The 17,906-nt window shown below is 44.2% G+C and overlaps 1 protein-coding gene across 16 annotated transcripts in view; it reads right to left on the reverse strand.

Moving 5' to 3' along the window:
• Nucleotides 1-414: 414 nt before the first annotated feature.
• Nucleotides 415-17,906, reverse strand: part of LOC110510828 — a 39,301-nt gene continuing 21,809 nt past the window's right edge. For 8 of the 16 annotated variants that reach the window (XM_036937330.1, XM_036937309.1, XM_036937313.1 and 5 more), the window contains 9 exons: nucleotides 13,906-14,108; nucleotides 13,490-13,531; nucleotides 12,740-12,802; nucleotides 10,378-10,560; nucleotides 7,949-8,356; nucleotides 3,214-3,336; nucleotides 2,899-3,027; nucleotides 2,753-2,827; nucleotides 415-2,615 (listed from right to left, as the gene is read on the reverse strand). In XM_036937330.1, coding sequence (XP_036793225.1) covers nucleotides 2,586-2,615; nucleotides 2,753-2,827; nucleotides 2,899-3,027; nucleotides 3,214-3,336; nucleotides 7,949-8,356; nucleotides 10,378-10,560; nucleotides 12,740-12,802; nucleotides 13,490-13,531; nucleotides 13,906-14,108 — 1,256 coding nt within the window. In that variant the 3' untranslated portion in view covers nucleotides 415-2,585. Of the gene's footprint in view, nucleotides 2,616-2,752; nucleotides 2,828-2,898; nucleotides 3,028-3,213; nucleotides 3,337-7,948; nucleotides 8,357-8,419; nucleotides 9,234-10,377; nucleotides 10,561-12,739; nucleotides 12,803-13,489; nucleotides 13,532-13,905; nucleotides 14,109-17,906 lie in introns of those variants that run through there. The other 8 variants (XM_036937298.1, XM_036937336.1, XM_036937306.1 and 5 more) reach the window with 8 other exon arrangements.

The following is a 17,906-nucleotide window of genomic DNA, read 5'->3' on the forward strand; positions in this document are numbered from 1 at the left end:
TGGACACTGAGACACATGGTTTCTCTTGACTGGACACTGAGACACATGGTTTCTCTTGACTGGACACTGAGACACATGGTTTCTCTTGACTGGACACTGAGACACATGATTTCTCTTGCATTGGTCTGTTACAATATGAAGTGGTATTGAACACAGGTGGATGTCTTTCATGTTGATAACCTATAGCTACAACCAGTTTACATTATGGTACTACATTTTACATTAAATATGTTTTTCTTTCAGTCTACAATTCCAGTGGTAATGTTATTATTGATTTTCTGAAGTCTGTATGCAAGCATCTGGAATTAAGAATTTTTAATAAAATTGTATTTCTTACAATTCTATTGGTCACCTTTTATTAAAACATTTTCTTATTGTGACTGAAATCCTGCTCAGACAGACACTACACACCACTTGATAATTCATCCTGATTTTATTTAATTTTAAAGACAGGGATAAGTCACAAAAGCAATAAGTTTACATATCTAAAAACGAAGGACTCCGCTGAGATTCTAGTTTATGCCCTCAAGATCCTTCTAGCTAATAGTTTGTGCCACCTTCACAAACTTCTTCAGAGGGGAAGAAAGGTCTGCTACCAATTGTCATTCTCTAAAAGGGTTGTCATACAAGTATCTTTATCTGATCTACAAAAGGACAGGGTACACCAACTGGTAGAGGAATCTACTCTAAAACAGGTGGTAAGAAAGATTTACAAACTAGATGATTATGAATGTGACTTCTGTGTCTAAAAGCCTGCGAACAGGCTCGTGTTTTAAAAAACATCCCAGTACAAAGAATCACATGAAACAGTCTCTACTTTACAAAGAAATGATGGTAGAACATGTACAAAAGGACTAAATATGTTCCCCTGTATGAAATAAAAGCCACATACACTGGGACAGCTGCCTTTTGATAGTGATAAATACATCTTGCACAGGTTTAAGTGTTTAAGAGCTGAGAATCATTTGGACCCATCTGCAGGGCTAGAATGTACATTAAGACTGAACATTCTTCATACAATCATATACAGAGGGGTTTTGTCCTGCAGTATTGATAAAGACATAAAACCTGAGAAACAGACTAAAGCATTGTTTCATCAAATCAACCACATTTCTATCTAAAATCATTTTAAGGGACAAAACACAGCGGGACTTTCCATTGCTCTCACGTCAGACTGCATGGGGCAGTCCTAGAGGTCAATGGTGCGTTAAAAGAGGAAGAAAAACAATGGTGAATATGTACTGGGAAACATGGGGACACTCCCAAATTCAAGCTGTAAAAAAAAAAGAAGACAATATTGATATGAGAAGCTACCATTGAGTAGGATATGAACTTCAATAACTTAAACACCTCATTTTGTACAAATACTATAAAACCAGTAATGCTATAAAATAGAGTAAACATTTCAAAACAGATAGTTGTCATCACGTCAAAGTTTATACCGAGGGTCATCGTGGCCTGACCTAGTAGTATTACACATGTTAACTTGGCTGGTTGAGAAAGAGAGAGTTTACCTGAGCAGAGAACAAATCCAAAACAGGCATGGTTGTTGGAGTATGCAATATCTTTGTTCAATACTTTTAAGTGAGGTATGTCATTTCAATTTGAATATTCAATCAAAAAAAAGAATATTCCTCAATTATAAACATAAACAAACTCAAAGGAGTTATCCCTTTCCAAAAATAGGTCTAGTTTCTGTCCGGCATCTTAATCTGATTGAAAAAGTCTGATAATGTTATTACTTAAAGCCCAGTTGAAAACAGTGCATTTCTGTCAAAATGAGCATGTTAAAGGGAGACTCAGTAAAATGCCGTTGCCTCGACCAGCACCGCAGATACTGAGATGAGCCAGATGCAAGACTTGGCTCTCACACAGTATCTGCGCATGTGCACGGGTTCACTTCACTCTGTTCACAGCGTTGGAACCATGGCACCAAAACAGCGGAGAAGTCGAGCCTCTCGCTTCAACGTTCTTAGTTGTTTGGCTGAAATTGACCCACTACACTGTTTACTTTCTGCATCTCCGTCATATCACTGAGTCCACACTCAATGACACAGTAGTGGCAATACAAACGACAGAAAAATATGTTGTAAATAAACATTTAAACGCAAATGACCTAAATGCTCTTAGAACTGAAAAGGTTCATCTTTCCTACTATCATAATACAAAAAAAAAAAGAGTAATTTGGCGAAATATCAGGTTTGAGTGGAATAGACCAAAATGAAGCCAACATACAGTCAGAACAGCAGTATGGAAAGAGAGGACACAATAGGCTTTCTCCCTGGCCTGTTCATATCCCACTGGGCAGGGAGACACCAGGATGCATCCCAAATGGCACCATATTCCCTTTATAATGCACTACTTTTAACCAGGACTCTGGTCAAGAGATGTAACCACAGTGGTTCTAGAGGGGACCAGTCAGGACACAATGTCCGTATGGGTTGAGGAGGTGGGGGTGGCTCTGGGACAGGGAGGTTAGTCTGTACTACAAAGCTCTGGTGTCTTGAGCATCAGATCCATAGGGCTCCCTGACTGTGTGTTGAGCATCAGATCCATAGGGCTCCCTGACTGTGTGTTGAGCTGAATCACATTGCTGTTGCTCCGCCGTCGCTTCCCTGCAGGAGACAAAGCTTCAGTTAACCTCCACCTAGCTGGCTGTACACCTTATGACAAAAATGTGTCACAGTGAAGCATTGTGTTTGACCAGGCCTTGGTGTGTGTAGAAGGAGCCGTCATAGACACCGTACTGTACCTGGTCATCCTCTGAGTCGGCAGTGATGACGATCCTCTTCTCCACTCTGGTCTCTGACGCTCCTCCTTTCACCACCTGGGACAAGAGAAATAGTCAGAGGCCATGACACAGCTGAGGTGTGTGTGCGGTCTATGGTGTGCCCTTACCTTGGAGATGTGAGTGGTGGTGGTAGTGATGGAGGTGCCACTGGTTTCCCTGCTGCTCTCTGAGGTAATGGACTGAATGCTGCTCAGTGCTGTGGCCTCTTTCCCCCCATCTGTCCCATCAACTGACACCTGAGAGGAAACAAACGGAAATAATGGCTCCATGGTAACACCTCAGTCATCGGTGCACTGTACTGAACGTTTCAGAAAGAAATGCCATGTATAGATCCCTGAACACGGCCCTGATTGTACCCTGTGGAGGTGGAACCACAGAGTTCCCCAGCTGTAGCATCATCTATATGATCATGGGGTGGCTACCTCTGCAGACTCGTAGCTGATAGTCTGGGTCTGAACGATAGGGACATCCTTAGTGGAGACGTCAGTAGGGAGGGAGTTGGACACGTCTGTGATGGTGACTGTCTGGGTCTGCACCAGAGGGGGCTGGGGTGGGAGGAGAACACACTCCAGTCAGTTTGACTGAACGTTGCACATCAACATGAGAAGAGCCGACATGGTTCCTTTCTTCTATACATGTCAGAGATATAGGCTCTATATCACATCATTATATCTCAACCTTACATGATGTTGTGTCCAGTGTTTATATACATTATTGGTTGTGCCCAATTGAACATTGCACAGCTGTAACTTTCCAATGTTTCATCAACCACGCCCCTCAAACCACACCCCTCTTTTCATTCACAACTGATTGGGTCCCTCGTTCCCACTCCCCTAGTTTTACCAAGATGTCCTTCCAACCACCACAAGGTCAGAGAGAGAAAGACGATTCATCTAGTGTGTCAGAAAGAGAAAGACAATTCATCTAGTGTGTCAGAGAGAGAAAGACAATTCATCTAGTGTGTCAGAGAGAGAAAGACAAGTCATCTAGTGTGTCAGAAAGAGAAAGACAATTCATCTAGTGTGTCAGAGAGAGAAAGACAATTCATCTAGTGTGTCAGAGAGAGAAAGACAATTCATCTAGTGTGTCAGAGAGAGAAAGACAATTCATCTAGTGTGTCAGAAAGAGAAAGACAATTCATCTAGTGTGTCAGAAAGAGAAAGACAATTCATCTAGTGTGTCAGAGAGAGAAAGACAATTAATCTAGTGTGTCAGAGAGAGAAAGACAAGTCATCTAGTGTGTCAGAGAGAGAAAGACAATTCATCTAGTGTGTCAGAGAGAGAAAGACAATTCATCTAGTGTGTCAGAGAGAGAAAGACGATTCATCTAGTGTGTCAGAGAGAGAAAGACAATTCATCTAGTGTGTCAGAGAGAGAAAGACAATTCATCTAGTGTGTCAGAGAGAGAAAGACAATTCATCTAGTGTGTCAGAGAGAGAAAGACAATTCATCTTGTGTCAGAGAGAGAAAGACAATTCATCTTGTGTCAGAGAGAGAAAGACAAGTCATCTAGTGTCAGAGAGAGAAAGACAATTCATCTACTGTCAGAAAGAGAAAGACAAGTCATCTAGTGTGTCAGAGAGAGAAAGACAAGTAATCTAGTGTGTCAGAGAGAGAAAGACAATTCATCTAGTGTGTCAGAGAGAGAAAGACAATTCATCTAGTGTGTCAGAGAGAGAAAGACAATTCATCTAGTGTGTCAGAGAGAGAAAGACGATTCATCTAGTGTGTCAGAGAGAGAAAGACAATTCATGTAGTGTGTCAGAGAGAGAAAGACAATTCATCTAGTGTGTCAGAAAGAGAAAGACAATTCATCTAGTGTGTCAGAGAGAGAAAGACAATTCATCTAGTGTGTCAGAGAGAGAAAGACGATTCATCTAGTGTGTCAGAGAGAGAAAGACAAGTCATCTAGTGTGTCAGAGAGAGAAAGACAATTCATCTAGTGTCAGAAAGAGAAAGACAAGTCATCTAGTGTGTCAGAGAGAGAAAGACAAGTCATCTAGTGTGTCAGAGAGAGAAAGACAATTCATCTAGTGTGTCAGAGAGAGAAAGACAATTCATCTAGTGTGTCAGAGAGAGAAAGACAATTCATCTAGTGTGTCAGAGAGAGAAAGACAATTCATCTAGTGTGTCAGAGAGAGAAAGACAATTCATCTAGTGTGTCAGAGAGAGAAAGACAATTCATCTAGTGTGTCAGAGAGAGAAAGACAATTCATCTAGTGTGTCAGAAAGAGAAAGACAATTCATCTAGTGTGTCAGAGAGAGAAAGACGATTCATCTAGTGTGTCAGAGAGAGAAAGACAATTCATCTAGTGTGTCAGAGAGAAAGACGATTCATCTAGCGTGTCAGAGAGAGAAAGACAATTCATCTAGTGTGTCAGAGAGAGAAAGACAATTCATCTTGTGTCAGAGAGAGAAAGACAAGTCATCTAGTGTGTCAGAGAGAGAAAGACAATTCATCTAGTGTCAGAAAGAGAAAGACAATTAATCTAGTGTGTCAGAGAGAGAAAGACAATTCATCTTGTGTCAGAAAGAGAAAGACAAGTCATCTAGTGTGTCAGAGAGAGAAAGACAAGTCATCTAGTGTGTCAGAGAGAGAAAGACAATTCATCTAGTGTGTCAGAGAGAGAAAGACAATTCATCTAGTGTGTCAGAGAGAGAAAGACAAGTCATCTAGTGTGTCAGAGAGAGAAAGACAATTCATCTAGTGTGTCAGAGAGAGAAAGACAATTCATCTAGTGTGTCAGAGAAAGAAAGACGATTCATCTAGTGTGTCAGAGAAAGAAAGACGATTCATCTAGTGTGTCAGAGAGAGAAAGACGATCCATCTAGTGTGTCAGAGAGAGAAAGACAATTCATCTAGTGTGTCAGAGAGAGAAAGACAATTCATCTAGTGTGTCAGAGAGAGAAAGACAATTCATCTAGTGTGTCAGAAAGAGAAAGACAATTCATCTAGCGTGTCAGAGAGAGAAAGACAATTCATCTAGTGTGTCAGAAAGAGAAAGACAATTTGTCTAGTGTGTCAGAGAGAGAAAGACAATTCATCTAGTGTGTCAGAGAGAGAAAGACGATTCATCTAGTGTGTCAGAGAGAGAAAGACAATTTGTCTAGTGTGTCAGAGAGAGAAAGACAATTCATCCAGTGTGTCAGAGAGAGAAAGACAATTCATCTAGCGTGTCAGAGAGAGAAAGACGATTCATCTAGTGTGTCAGAGAGAGAAAGACAATTTGTCTAGTGTGTCAGAGAGAGAAAGACAATTCATCTAGTGTGTCAGAGAGAGAAAGACAATTCATCTAGTGTGTCAGAGAAAGAAAGACGATTCATCTAGTGTGTCAGAGAAAGAAAGACGATTCATCTAGTGTGTCAGAGAGAGAAAGACAATTCATCTAGTGTGTCAGAAAGAGAAAGACAATTCATCTAGCGTGTCAGAGAGAGAAAGACAATTCATCTAGTGTGTCAGAGAGAGAAAGACAATTCATCTAGTGTGTCAGAGAGAGAAAGACAATTCATCTAGTGTGTCAGAGAGAGAAAGACAATTCATCTAGTGTGTCAGAGAAAGAAAGACGATTCATCTAGTGTGTCAGAGAGAGAAAGACAATTCATCTAGTGTGTCAGAGAGAGAAAGACAATTCATCTAGTGTGTCAGAGGGAGAAAGACAATTCATCTTGTGTCAGAAAGAGAAAGACAAGTCATCTAGTGTGTCAGAGAGAGAAAGACAAGTCATCTAGTGTGTCAGAGAGAGAAAGACAATTCATCTAGTGTGTCAGAGAGAGAAAGACAATTCATCTAGTGTGTCAGAGAGAGAAAGACAAGTCATCTAGTGTGTCAGAGAGAGAAAGACAATTCATCTAGTGTGTCAGAGAGAGAAAGACAATTCATCTAGTGTGTCAGAGAAAGAAAGACGATTCATCTAGTGTGTCAGAGAAAGAAAGACGATTCATCTAGTGTGTCAGAGAAAGAAAGACGATTCATCTAGTGTGTCAGAAAGAGAAAGACAATTCATCTAGCGTGTCAGAGAGAGAAAGACAATTCATCTAGTGTGTCAGAAAGAGAAAGACAATTTGTCTAGTGTGTCAGAGAGAGAAAGACAATTCATCTAGTGTGTCAGAGAGAGAAAGACGATTCATCTAGTGTGTCAGAGAGAGAAAGACAATTTGTCTAGTGTGTCAGAGAGAGAAAGACAATTCATCCAGTGTGTCAGAGAGAGAAAGACAATTCATCTAGCGTGTCAGAGAGAGAAAGACGATTCATCTAGTGTGTCAGAGAGAGAAAGACAATTTGTCTAGTGTGTCAGAGAGAGAAAGACAATTCATCTAGTGTGTCAGAGAGAGAAAGACAATTCATCTAGTATGTCAGAGAAAGAAAGACGATTCATCTAGTGTGTCAGAGAAAGAAAGACGATTCATCTAGTGTGTCAGAAAGAGAAAGACAATTCATCTAGCGTGTCAGAGAGAGAAAGACAATTAATCTAGTGTGTCAGAGAGAGAAAGACAATTCATCTAGTGTGTCAGAGAGAGAAAGACAATTCATCTAGTGTGTCAGAGAGAGAAAGACAATTAATCTAGTGTGTCAGAGAAAGAAAGACAATTCATCTAGTGTGTCAGAGAAAGAAAGACGATTCATCTAGTGTGTCAGAGAGAGAAAGACAATTCATCTAGTGTGTCAGAGAGAGAAAGACAAGTCATCTAGTGTGTCAGAGAGAGAAAGACAATTCATCTAGTGTGTCAGAGAGAGAAAGACAATTCATCTAGTGTGTCAGAGAGAGAAAGACAATTCATCTAGTGTGTCAGAGAGAGAAAGACGATTCATCTAGCGTGTCAGAGAGAGAAAGACAATTCATCTTGTGTCAGAGAGAGCGCTTGAAAGAGAAGAATAGCGACACGGTCCTTCCCATCGCCCCCAACACCAGAGAAAACACCATCACTGTGCACCGCCTCTGCAGCCAGCTCTAGCAGAACTCAACCATCCATCCAGTATGACTACAGTACAGATTCAGTGTTTACAGTTTGGATTCCTTGTAGCCATGCTGCAGAAGGGTGAGTGTACACTGTCCCCCATGGAATCACCCAGAAAGAGCAGAGGACAGGCAGAGTACAGGTAGAGGACAGGCAGAGGAGTCAATCAACAGGAGCTGGTCTGGGCAGAGGGAGGGCTACCTGGAAACAGCGTATGACATGGGGAACACCGCTCACGAAATAGGAGGTGTGGGAGGTTCCAGTTATCCTCCCAGACTGCTCCCCCCTCGACCCTGGGTCTGCCGGCTCCTCCTCCTCCAGCACTGTACCCTGGAGCTGATAGGAGTGGGGCAGCTGTGCCCTCTCCACCTCAACGACAGGTACGTGGCTGGTGGTGGTCCCAGAGCTAACATGCTCATCATCCTGAACATATGGCCCTGCCACCCCAGGTGCATCATGGGATTTGGAGTCAACCCTATCAGGCCCAGTTTCTGTGCTAGCAGGGCTGGGGCTGGGCCCCCCCGATGGTCTTACAGTGTTGCTGGACTCGTCCTGTTGTAGCGCTGCCTTAGTGTCCAGCTCTTCCCTTATAGGAGTAATACACACACTCTAGAGGAAAGACACAGCACACATATATCCACTGTGTGAACAACAGCAGGGAATGAAACAATGTTTTCCACCATCAAACATGTTCAGCAAGAATTTATTGCATTTTGATTGTCAAAGGGGCATGCAGCAGGACAAAATATATTGCAGTTGACAAGAGTGTTTTACCAAATACCAGTGAACGAAACTTAGGTCATGTATACTATAACATTTGATCAAGCTGCCCCAAAGTTACCTCGTCAGTGTTAGATAAAATAACAGTGAATTGTGATGAGGTATACACTGTATACTCAAAAATACACTGTAGCTGTCCACTAGTGCTGGGTTAATGTGCTTCTATAGAAGACTTCATACATGAAATACCACAACACGCCACTAACTAATCCTACGATGACATATGACAACATTGATGTCTGTCTGGATGTATACAAAAACACCTTCTATAACCTGCACATATCAAAACTGTTCCTACTGTAAAAAGCCACCTGTCAACTGTCATTGTCAGACGCACCTCGTCTAGTCCAGATAATCAGATATACAAAAACAGAAGTGGGGTCATCGTCAAGTCTTTCAACTTTTTAGGAAGGAGCAACAGTCTGTAGGAACAGTCAGGAAGAGTTGGGGAGGGGGGGACTGAGCAAGATACACAGGAAGTAAGAGTCACATGACAGGAAGCAGCTTCTGAAGTAGAAGAAGATGATGATGAAGAGCTGTGATGAAGAAGAGAAGAAGAAGGAGCTAGAGGTTGATGGCCTGCCTACACACATCCCTCTCTCTGGTCCTCTCCCTCTGGGCTGGCTCGAGGGGCCCCTAGGATGCCACCTCAGCTGCGTTTAGAGTAGAAGTCTTGCAGGGGGCCACGCGGAAGGCGGATGGCGAACTGAGGGGAGAAGGGTGAGGGTGGAGAGGGGGAGAGAGATGAGAGAGGTAGGGGATGTTGAAATGTCTGATGTAGGGTAATGGATAGGAAGGCTATGCAAAGCTGTGTCATGGTCTAAGAGAGGAAGAATGGAGAACGCATGTCTGAGTTGGACTAGGTGGTTATGGGTAACCTGTGGGCCTTCAGACTTCAGTTGTGGGCTTGGGGACAGGAGTATCAGTACACGGAATAACAAAGCAAAGTGAGAAAAAGGAAGTGCGGGAAAGCAGAGTTAGGGAAAGAGGGGCAGTATTTGGGAGAAGGAGGCAGGATGGAGGACATGAAGCAGAAAACAAGCACATCACTGAGGGAAAGAGGAGACAGGAGGACGAGCACACAGCTCAACTCTTCTAATCCAAGGTCATGATCTTCAAGTCACAGGGTCATGCAGTTTCTCTGTCCAATCAGGTCTGGTTGTCATGCACTGAGGGGAGGGTCAGACTAAGGGACAGCCAATGAATGAGGAGGTAAAGACAGAGCTGGGCTTAGAAACCTGACCAATAGGCTCAGACACCACATGCCCAAACCATAAGTCCCTTCCCCACAACAAACAGCTGAACATTCAGACAGACTGGGCCACAAGGCGAACAGACTGATCTGTTCCAATCAGTCTGGACAAGGTGTTCTTCAGTTGGCCCATGCAAACAGAAATCGTTCCATTTTAGTAGGGTAGTAATGACAGAAAGCCTTTCATAGACTAGATGGGTCCGGTTGAAGACAAAAGGCCTTGTTCAAAGACATGCAATAAGTGTTTGCATCGCATCAACACAAACCAAGAGGAACAAAAAGTAGAACCACAGGATGGTGTTGTGGTTCTCCACCCCAACACATCAACTCAGAGAACACAACAGACAGCCATACAGAGGGAAACGTGTGGTGGGCTACTTCCATTCAGTCAATTCAGGAATATATTCACACATTTCAATTTCTCCTCATCTCCCAAATTGACTTGCATTGAAATGGAACTGACCCCGACAGTGTGTGCTAACATCCATTCCTTCTCTGTGGAATGGGAGAGCTGGGAAGCTGGCGTGAACTACAGAGAACTGAGGGGAGGGGTGTGTGGTGGGGTACGGCACAGTGTCTGGTCTGAGATGGTACTCACCCCGTCGGCATCAGGTAAAGGCTGTCCGTTGATGCCCAGGCTGCGGAAGGGGGAGTGAGTGGACAGGCGCTTGTCCCATTCGCTGGGCCCCCGGGACTCTGGGACAGATGCCATGAAGTTCCTCTTCAGCTCACTGATACTAGTATGATGCCTGATGAGATCCTCCTGGGGCTTCTCAAAGTCCTGGAGGGAGGGAGAAGTGGAGAGGGAGGGAGGAAGGAAGGAGAGGGGGAGTGGGAGAGAGGTAGGGAGAGAGGAGAGAGAGGAAAAGGGAGGGGGGAGAGAGAAGAGAGAGGGAGGGAGAAGAGGGGAGAGAGAGAAGAGAGAGGGAGAGAGAGAGGAGAGGGGGAGTGGGAGAGAGGTAGGGAGAGAGGAGAGGGAGGAAAAGGGAGGGGGAAGAGAGAGGGAGGGAGAAGAGGGGGAGTGGGAGGGAGGAAGGAAGGAGAGGGGGAGTGGGAGAGAGGTAGGGAGAGAGGAGAGGGAGGAAAAGGGAGGGGGAAGAGAGAAGAGAGAGGGAGGGAGAAGAGGGGGAGTGGGAGAGAGGTAGGGAGAGAGGAGAGGGAGGAAAAGGGAGGGAGAAGTGGAGAGGGAGGGAGGAAGGAGAGGGGGAGTGGGAGAGAGGAGAGAGAGGGAGGAAAAGGGAGGGGGGAGAGAGAAGAGAGAGGGAGGGAGAAGAGGGGAGAGAGAGAAGAGAGAGGGAGGGAGAAGAGGGGGAAGAGAGAGAGAGAGAAAGAGAGAGCGAGGTAGAGTGAGAGGTAGAGAGAGAAGTAGAGTGAGAGGTAGAGAGAGAAAGAGAGAGAGAGAGAGAGAGAGAGAGAGAGAGAGAGAGAGAGAGAGAGAGAGAGAGAGAGAGAGAGAGAGAGAGAGAGAGAGAGAGAGGTAGAGTGAGAGGTAGAGTGAGAGGTAGAGTGAGAGGTAGAGTGAGAGGTAGAGAGAGAGGTAGAGTGAGAGGTAGAGAGAGAGAGAGGTGGAGAGAGAGGTAAAGTGGAAAATGACAAACATTTGGTTTGGAAAATAGGTGTGGAGAAGAGGAGTGACAGAGTAGATGTGTAGAAGGTGGAGAGAGAAAGCAGGTGTGTCAGAAACAATGTCACTCATATGAACATGTTTAGATCATAAACAATGTCAACCAAGCAGCAGGTGACTTTTGCTGTTCTATTTAACTCAAAGCTACAGCGTTAAAGCAGGCAGGAACTCAGTTCATCAGATCCATTCAAAATCAAATGGATTCTCTGAGCTCTCATTGATAAATCCACCCGTTCAATTAGTGAGCAGCACTACATAGAATCTGATCAGGTTACAAATCACAGCGGATGAGAGCGAGGTGATGTTAGCACACATTACTTTAGGTCACAGACGCAGGTGGTCACTATGCAGCGACAGCAGCATCCTGTTTCTGTGGCTGGATGAATCTTATGGTGATGAGAGCAGTGGAACTCTTAGAAGTCATTTATTCACAATGACATAAATATATGACTGGGAAGACATCATAAACTAGATTCAGAAAGGGCCACAAATAGTGGACGAGCTGGTGAGTGGAAAGATATGTGATGGCAGAGTGGTGGAGAGGGAAGGTTGGTGGTGGCCTGCCCTATATGGAGTATGGAGATGGCAGAGTGGTGGAGAGGGAAGGTTGGTGGTGGCCTGCCCTATATGGAGTATGGAGATGGCAGAGTGGTGGAGAGGGAAGGTTGGTGGTGGCCTGCCCTATATGGAGTATGGAGATGGCAGAGTGGTGGAGAGGGAAGGTTGGTGGTGGCCTGCCCTATATGGAGTATGGAGATGGCAGAGTGGTGGAGAGGGAAGGTTGGTGGTGGCCTGCCCTATATGGAGTATGGAGATGGAGCACTTTTCTACTGTATACCGAGGAGAGACAAAGCTGAAACAAGATGTCAGGAATGTAATGGTAATGCTTCTACTAACACTCAAATGGCCGAGCTTGGAGACGGAACAACATCTCAGCTGCATAACGTGGCCGATCAGTAACGGTATCTACAAACACCCCAAATGAAACACTCCTGGCTCCCTTTCATGGAACGTGAATGGTGTGATGTCTGGGGAGAAGAGACCACAATCCCAATCATATACTTTGCGAGAAGCAATCAGGAGATATCTAGTACTCAACAACATTCCCCTGAAACAAGTAGCTAGTTGTGTTGAGTTAATATCGCCACACACAAAGCAAATTAGAGGTTACACAGTCAAAATCATCTACTAGCAAAAGCAAAGACGCCTATGTAATACACAAGATGTGAATCAGTAATGTCACATGCAAAGCAGCCTGTTGTATTATAGCAGCCAGTAGCCAAAGAGCAAGAAAACAGTGTACAGAGACAGATCTCCAGAAGACAGGGAAACAAACCTCCAACATTAAAAGACTATGTCTGATATAAATTGAGTCACCCTCAGTTCTCTTAGCTCTTTTCTGTGAAGGAACAAAAAAGGAGAAAGGTGTGGGTTACACAGGTTCCACGTGACATCATAGCAGACGTCACAACGTGGACATGCATTGTTGCATGGGGAGGGGGGTGGTGAGGGGTCTGCATGCAGAGTGGCCTGGAGCCTCTGGGGGCCACAAGGGCCCTGGAATCCCAGATGTGCAAAGCAGGGGACCCAAGACAGGGCTATTAGAGTGGGTGTCTTGAAGGGGTGGGGGGGTAAAGGTGAAGGGTCAGGCAGGGATACAGAACTCAATAGAAACACTAGTCATCATGAAAACCTAGTCCTGTGTCATGCATGTAAATGCAGCAGCCAATGAGGAATCTTCTTTCAACATTCATTCTTCAAAGGCCCTAACTTTTCTTCCTGTCTGGACTGATGTACAAACCAAAAGCATATGTAATGTATCTCATATACGTCATCTGTCTGTGCACATGACCAATACCAATGCTGTTGTCATAGACAATGTCTGACTTGAACATGAGGTCAACTCAAAGACCTTGTAGTTTTGTGAGCAGTATTCAAATGAAACCAGGAGAATAAAACGAGGAGAGGGTGAAGTTAGTCTTATGGATGGGAGACTTGGCAGTGGTGTAAGTTAGAATGGGAGTGGAGTGACTACAATACTAATATAATGCAAAAGCAGGAGTCGGGACAAGGTCAAAGGTCTGACCTTCCTCATTTGAACCGGCTCCTCAGTGTCCGTCTGCTTAGACTGGAGTTACCCCAGGCATGGAGGAGGAGAGAAGGCATAATGACGTTAGAATCCTCCTCTAGGAGCCTCGTCCCCGTCCATAGCAGAGCCATCTGAGGAACTTGTGATCTGAGGTGTGTCTTTGTTACACTATCATTACTGTGACCAATGGAGGGCAGAAATGATGATGCACAGCTATTCTATTTATAACTATAGAAAAATCAGCATTTTATACTTCTCTTATAAATAATACTATGTGATGAATATAGCAATATCGCTGCTGAGACCAGTCTATCTGTAACTTCTATGACCAGTATATCTGTGTGTGAGGGGTGAATGATGATGATCCCTGTACGGCAGGGGATTGTGGGAGTTGTAGTTCCTAGGTGCAGTACCTTGACCTCGGCTGAGCCCTCGTCCACTGCCTCCACGGTGACCTGCAGCTTCCTGTCGTCCTGGCGGGCTGGCAGCCTGATGGGGGTGGATGTCTGGGGCTGCTGGAGGTCCAGGGGGGCCATGGGGATCCCTGCCTCCATCAGTGCTGCCTGGGAGAAGACTGGGGCGCTGACCGGACGGGCGGCCTTGTGGGTGGCCACCACTGGCAGGAGAGAGACAGGACAGAGGGAGTGTTAGTATTTAGATAGTGGTTTTGTATATAGGGCAGGAGAGAGACGGTCTGCGTGCTTTGAGACCATCAAACCCGGTGTAGTGAGAGGTAAACACACTGACAGAGCGCAGAAGAACATCTTGAACATCCACATATACAAAACAAACTTATAATCAACTCCACACACACACACACACTCTGAGGCCAGGGCACACACAGACTTCAGGTACACACTGTACCTTCACGAGCCAGCTCAGTCTAGTCTAGAATAAGACTAGCAAGGGGAAAAGCTTGGATGAGTTGTAGGAAGCAACTGTTCACAATATAGAACAGGCAGCAAAGCATGGCCATTACTTCTCAACCGTAGCCAATGATGCAAACAGCAGAAGTTGTCCTGACTCATTGAGTTAATAACCAACGATACAAACAGCAGAAGTTGTCCTGACTCATTGAGTTAATAACCAACGATACAAATAGCAGAAGTTGTCCTGACTCATGGGGTTAATAACCAACAATACAAACAGCAGAAGTTGTCCTGACTCATGGGGTTAATAACCAACGATACAAATAGCAGAAGTTGTCCTGACTCATGGGGTTAATAACCAATGATGTAAATAGCAGAAGTTGTCCTGACTCATTGAGTTAATAACCAACGATACAAATAGCAGAAGTTGTCCTGACTCATGGGGTTAATAACCAACGATGCAAATAGCAGAAGTTGTCCTGACTCATGGGGTTAATAACCAACGATACAAATAGCAGAAGTTGTCCTGACTCATGGGGTTAATAACCAACAATACAAATAGCAGAAGTTGTCCTGACTCATTGAGTTAATAACCAACGATACAAATAGCAGAAGTTGTCCTGACTCACGGGGTTAATAACCAATGATGTAAATAGCAGAAGTTGTCCTGACTCATGGGGTTAATAACCAACGATGCAAATAGCAGAAGTTGTCCTGACTCATGGGGTTAATAACCAACGATACAAACAGCAGAAGTTGTCCTGACTCATGGGGTTAATAACCAACAATACAAATAGCAGAAGTTGTCCTGACTCATGGGGTTAATAACCAACGATACAAATAGCAGAAGTTGTCCTGACTCATGGGGTTAATAACCAACGATACAAACAGCAGAAGTTGTCCTGACTCATGGGGTTAATAACCAACAATACAAATAGCAGAAGTTGTCCTGACTCATGGGGTTAATAACCAATGATGTAAATAGCAGAAGTTGTCCTGACTCATGGGGTTAATAACCAACGATGCAAATAGCAGAAGTTGTCCTGACTCATGGGGTTAATAACCAACGATACAAACAGCAGAAGTTGTCCTGACTCATGGGGTTAATAACCAACAATACAAATAGCAGAAGTTGTCCTGACTCATGGGGTTAATAACCAACGATGCAAATAGCAGAAGTTGTCCTGACTCATGGGGTTAATAACCAACGATACAAATAGCAGAAGTTGTCCTGACTCATGGGGTTAATAACCAACAATACAAATAGCAGAAGTTGTCCTGACTCATGGGGTTAATAACCAACGATACAAATAGCAGAAGTTGTCCTGACTCATTGAGTTAATAACCAACGATACAAATAGCAGAAGTTGTCCTGACTCATGGGGTTAATAACCAATGATACAAATAGCAGAAGTTGTCCTGACTCATGGGGTTAATAACCAACGATACAAATAGCAGAAGTTGTCCTGACTCATGGGGTTAATAACCAACGATACAAATAGCAGAAGTTGTCCTGACTCATGGGGTTAATAACCAACGATACAAATAGCAGAAGTTGTCCTGACTCATGGGGTTAATAACCAACGATACAAATAGCAGAAGTTGTCCTGACTCATGGGGTTAATAACCAACAATACAAACAGCAGAAGTTGTCCTGACTCATGGGGTTAATAACCAACGATACAAATAGCAGAAGTTGTCCTGACTCATGGGGTTAATAACCAACGATACAAATAGCAGAAGTTGTCCTGACTCATGGGGTTAATAACCAATGATACAAATAGCAGAAGTTGTCCTGACTCATGGGGTTAATAACCAACGATGCAAATAGCAGAAGTTGTCCTGACTCATTGAGTTAATAACCAACGATACAAACAGCAGAAGTTGTCCTGACTCATGGGGTTAATAACCAACAATACAAATAGCAGAAGTTGTCCTGACTCATGGGGTTAATAACCAACGATGCAAATAGCAGAAGTTGTCCTGACTCATGGGGTTAATAACCAACGATGCAAATAGCAGAAGTTGTCCTGACTCATGGGGTTACTGAGCTCACGCCTCACTGTGGTATAGTATTCCTAAAGCCGTTAGAAGTTGTCCTGACTCATGGGGTTAATGAGCCTCACTGTGGTATAGTATTCCTAAAGCCGTTAGAAGTTGTCCTGACTCATGGGGTTACTGAGCTCACGCCTCACTGTGGTATAGTATTCCTAAAGCCGTTAGAAGTTGTCCTGACTCATGGGGTTACTGAGCTCACGCCTCACTGTGGTATAGTATTCCTAAAGCCGTTAGAAGTTGTCCTGACTCATGGGGTTACTGAGCTCACGCCTCACTGTGGTATAGTATTCCTAAAGCCGTTAGAAGTTGTCCTGACTCATGGGGTTACTGAGCTCACTGTGGTATAGTATTCCTAAAGCCGTTAGAAGTTGTCCTGACTCATGGGGTTAATGAGCCTCACTGTGGTATAGTATTCCTAAAGCCGTTAGAAGTTGTCCTGACTCATGGGGTTAATGAGCCTCACTGTGGTATAGTATTCCTAAAGCCGTTAGAAGTTGTCCTGACTCATGGGGTTACTGAGCTCACGCCTCACTGTGGTATAGTATTCCTAAAGCCGTTAGAAGTTGTCCTGACTCATGGGGTTAATGAGCCTCACTGTGGTATAGTATTCCTAAAGCCGTTAGAAGTTGTCCTGACTCATGGGGTTAATGAGCTCACTGTGGTATAGTATTCCTAAAGCCGTTAGAAGTTGTCCTGACTCATGGGGTTAATGAGCCTCACTGTGGTATAGTATTCCTAAAGCCGTTAGAAGTTGTCCTGACTCATGGGGTTACTGAGCTCACGCCTCACTGTGGTATAGTATTCCTAAAGCCGTTAGAAGTTGTCCTGACTCATGGGGTTAATGAGCCTCACTGTGGTATAGTATTCCTAAAGCCGTTAGAAGTTGTCCTGACTCATGGGGTTAATGAGCCTCACTGTGGTATAGTATTCCTAAAGCCGTTAGAAGTTGTCCTGACTCATGGGGTTACTGAGCTCACGCCTCACTGTGGTATAGTATTCCTAAAGCCGTTAGAAGTTGTCCTGACTCATGGGGTTACTGAGCTCACTGTGGTATAGTATTCCTAAAGCCGTTAGAAGTTGTCCTGACTCATGGGGTTAATGAGCCTCACTGTGGTATAGTATTCCTAAAGCCGTTAGAAGTTGTCCTGACTCATGGGGTTAATGAGCCTCACTGTGGTATAGTATTCCTAAAGCCGTTAGAAGTTGTCCTGACTCATGGGGTTAATGAGCCTCACTGTGGTATAGTATTCCTAAAGCCGTTAGAAGTTGTCCTGACTCATGGGGTTACTGAGCTCACGCCTCACTGTGGTATAGTATTCCTAAAGCCGTTAGAAGTTGTCCTGACTCATGGGGTTAATGAGCCTCACTGTGGTATAGTATTCCTAAAGCCGTTAGAAGTTGTCCTGACTCATGGGGTTAATGAGCCTCACTGTGGTATAGTATTCCTAAAGCCGTTAGAAGTTGTCCTGACTCATGGGGTTACTGAG

Source organism: Oncorhynchus mykiss, chromosome 2 (assembly GCF_013265735.2).
Source record: "Oncorhynchus mykiss isolate Arlee chromosome 2, USDA_OmykA_1.1, whole genome shotgun sequence".
Classification (NCBI taxonomy): domain Eukaryota; kingdom Metazoa; phylum Chordata; class Actinopteri; order Salmoniformes; family Salmonidae; genus Oncorhynchus; species Oncorhynchus mykiss.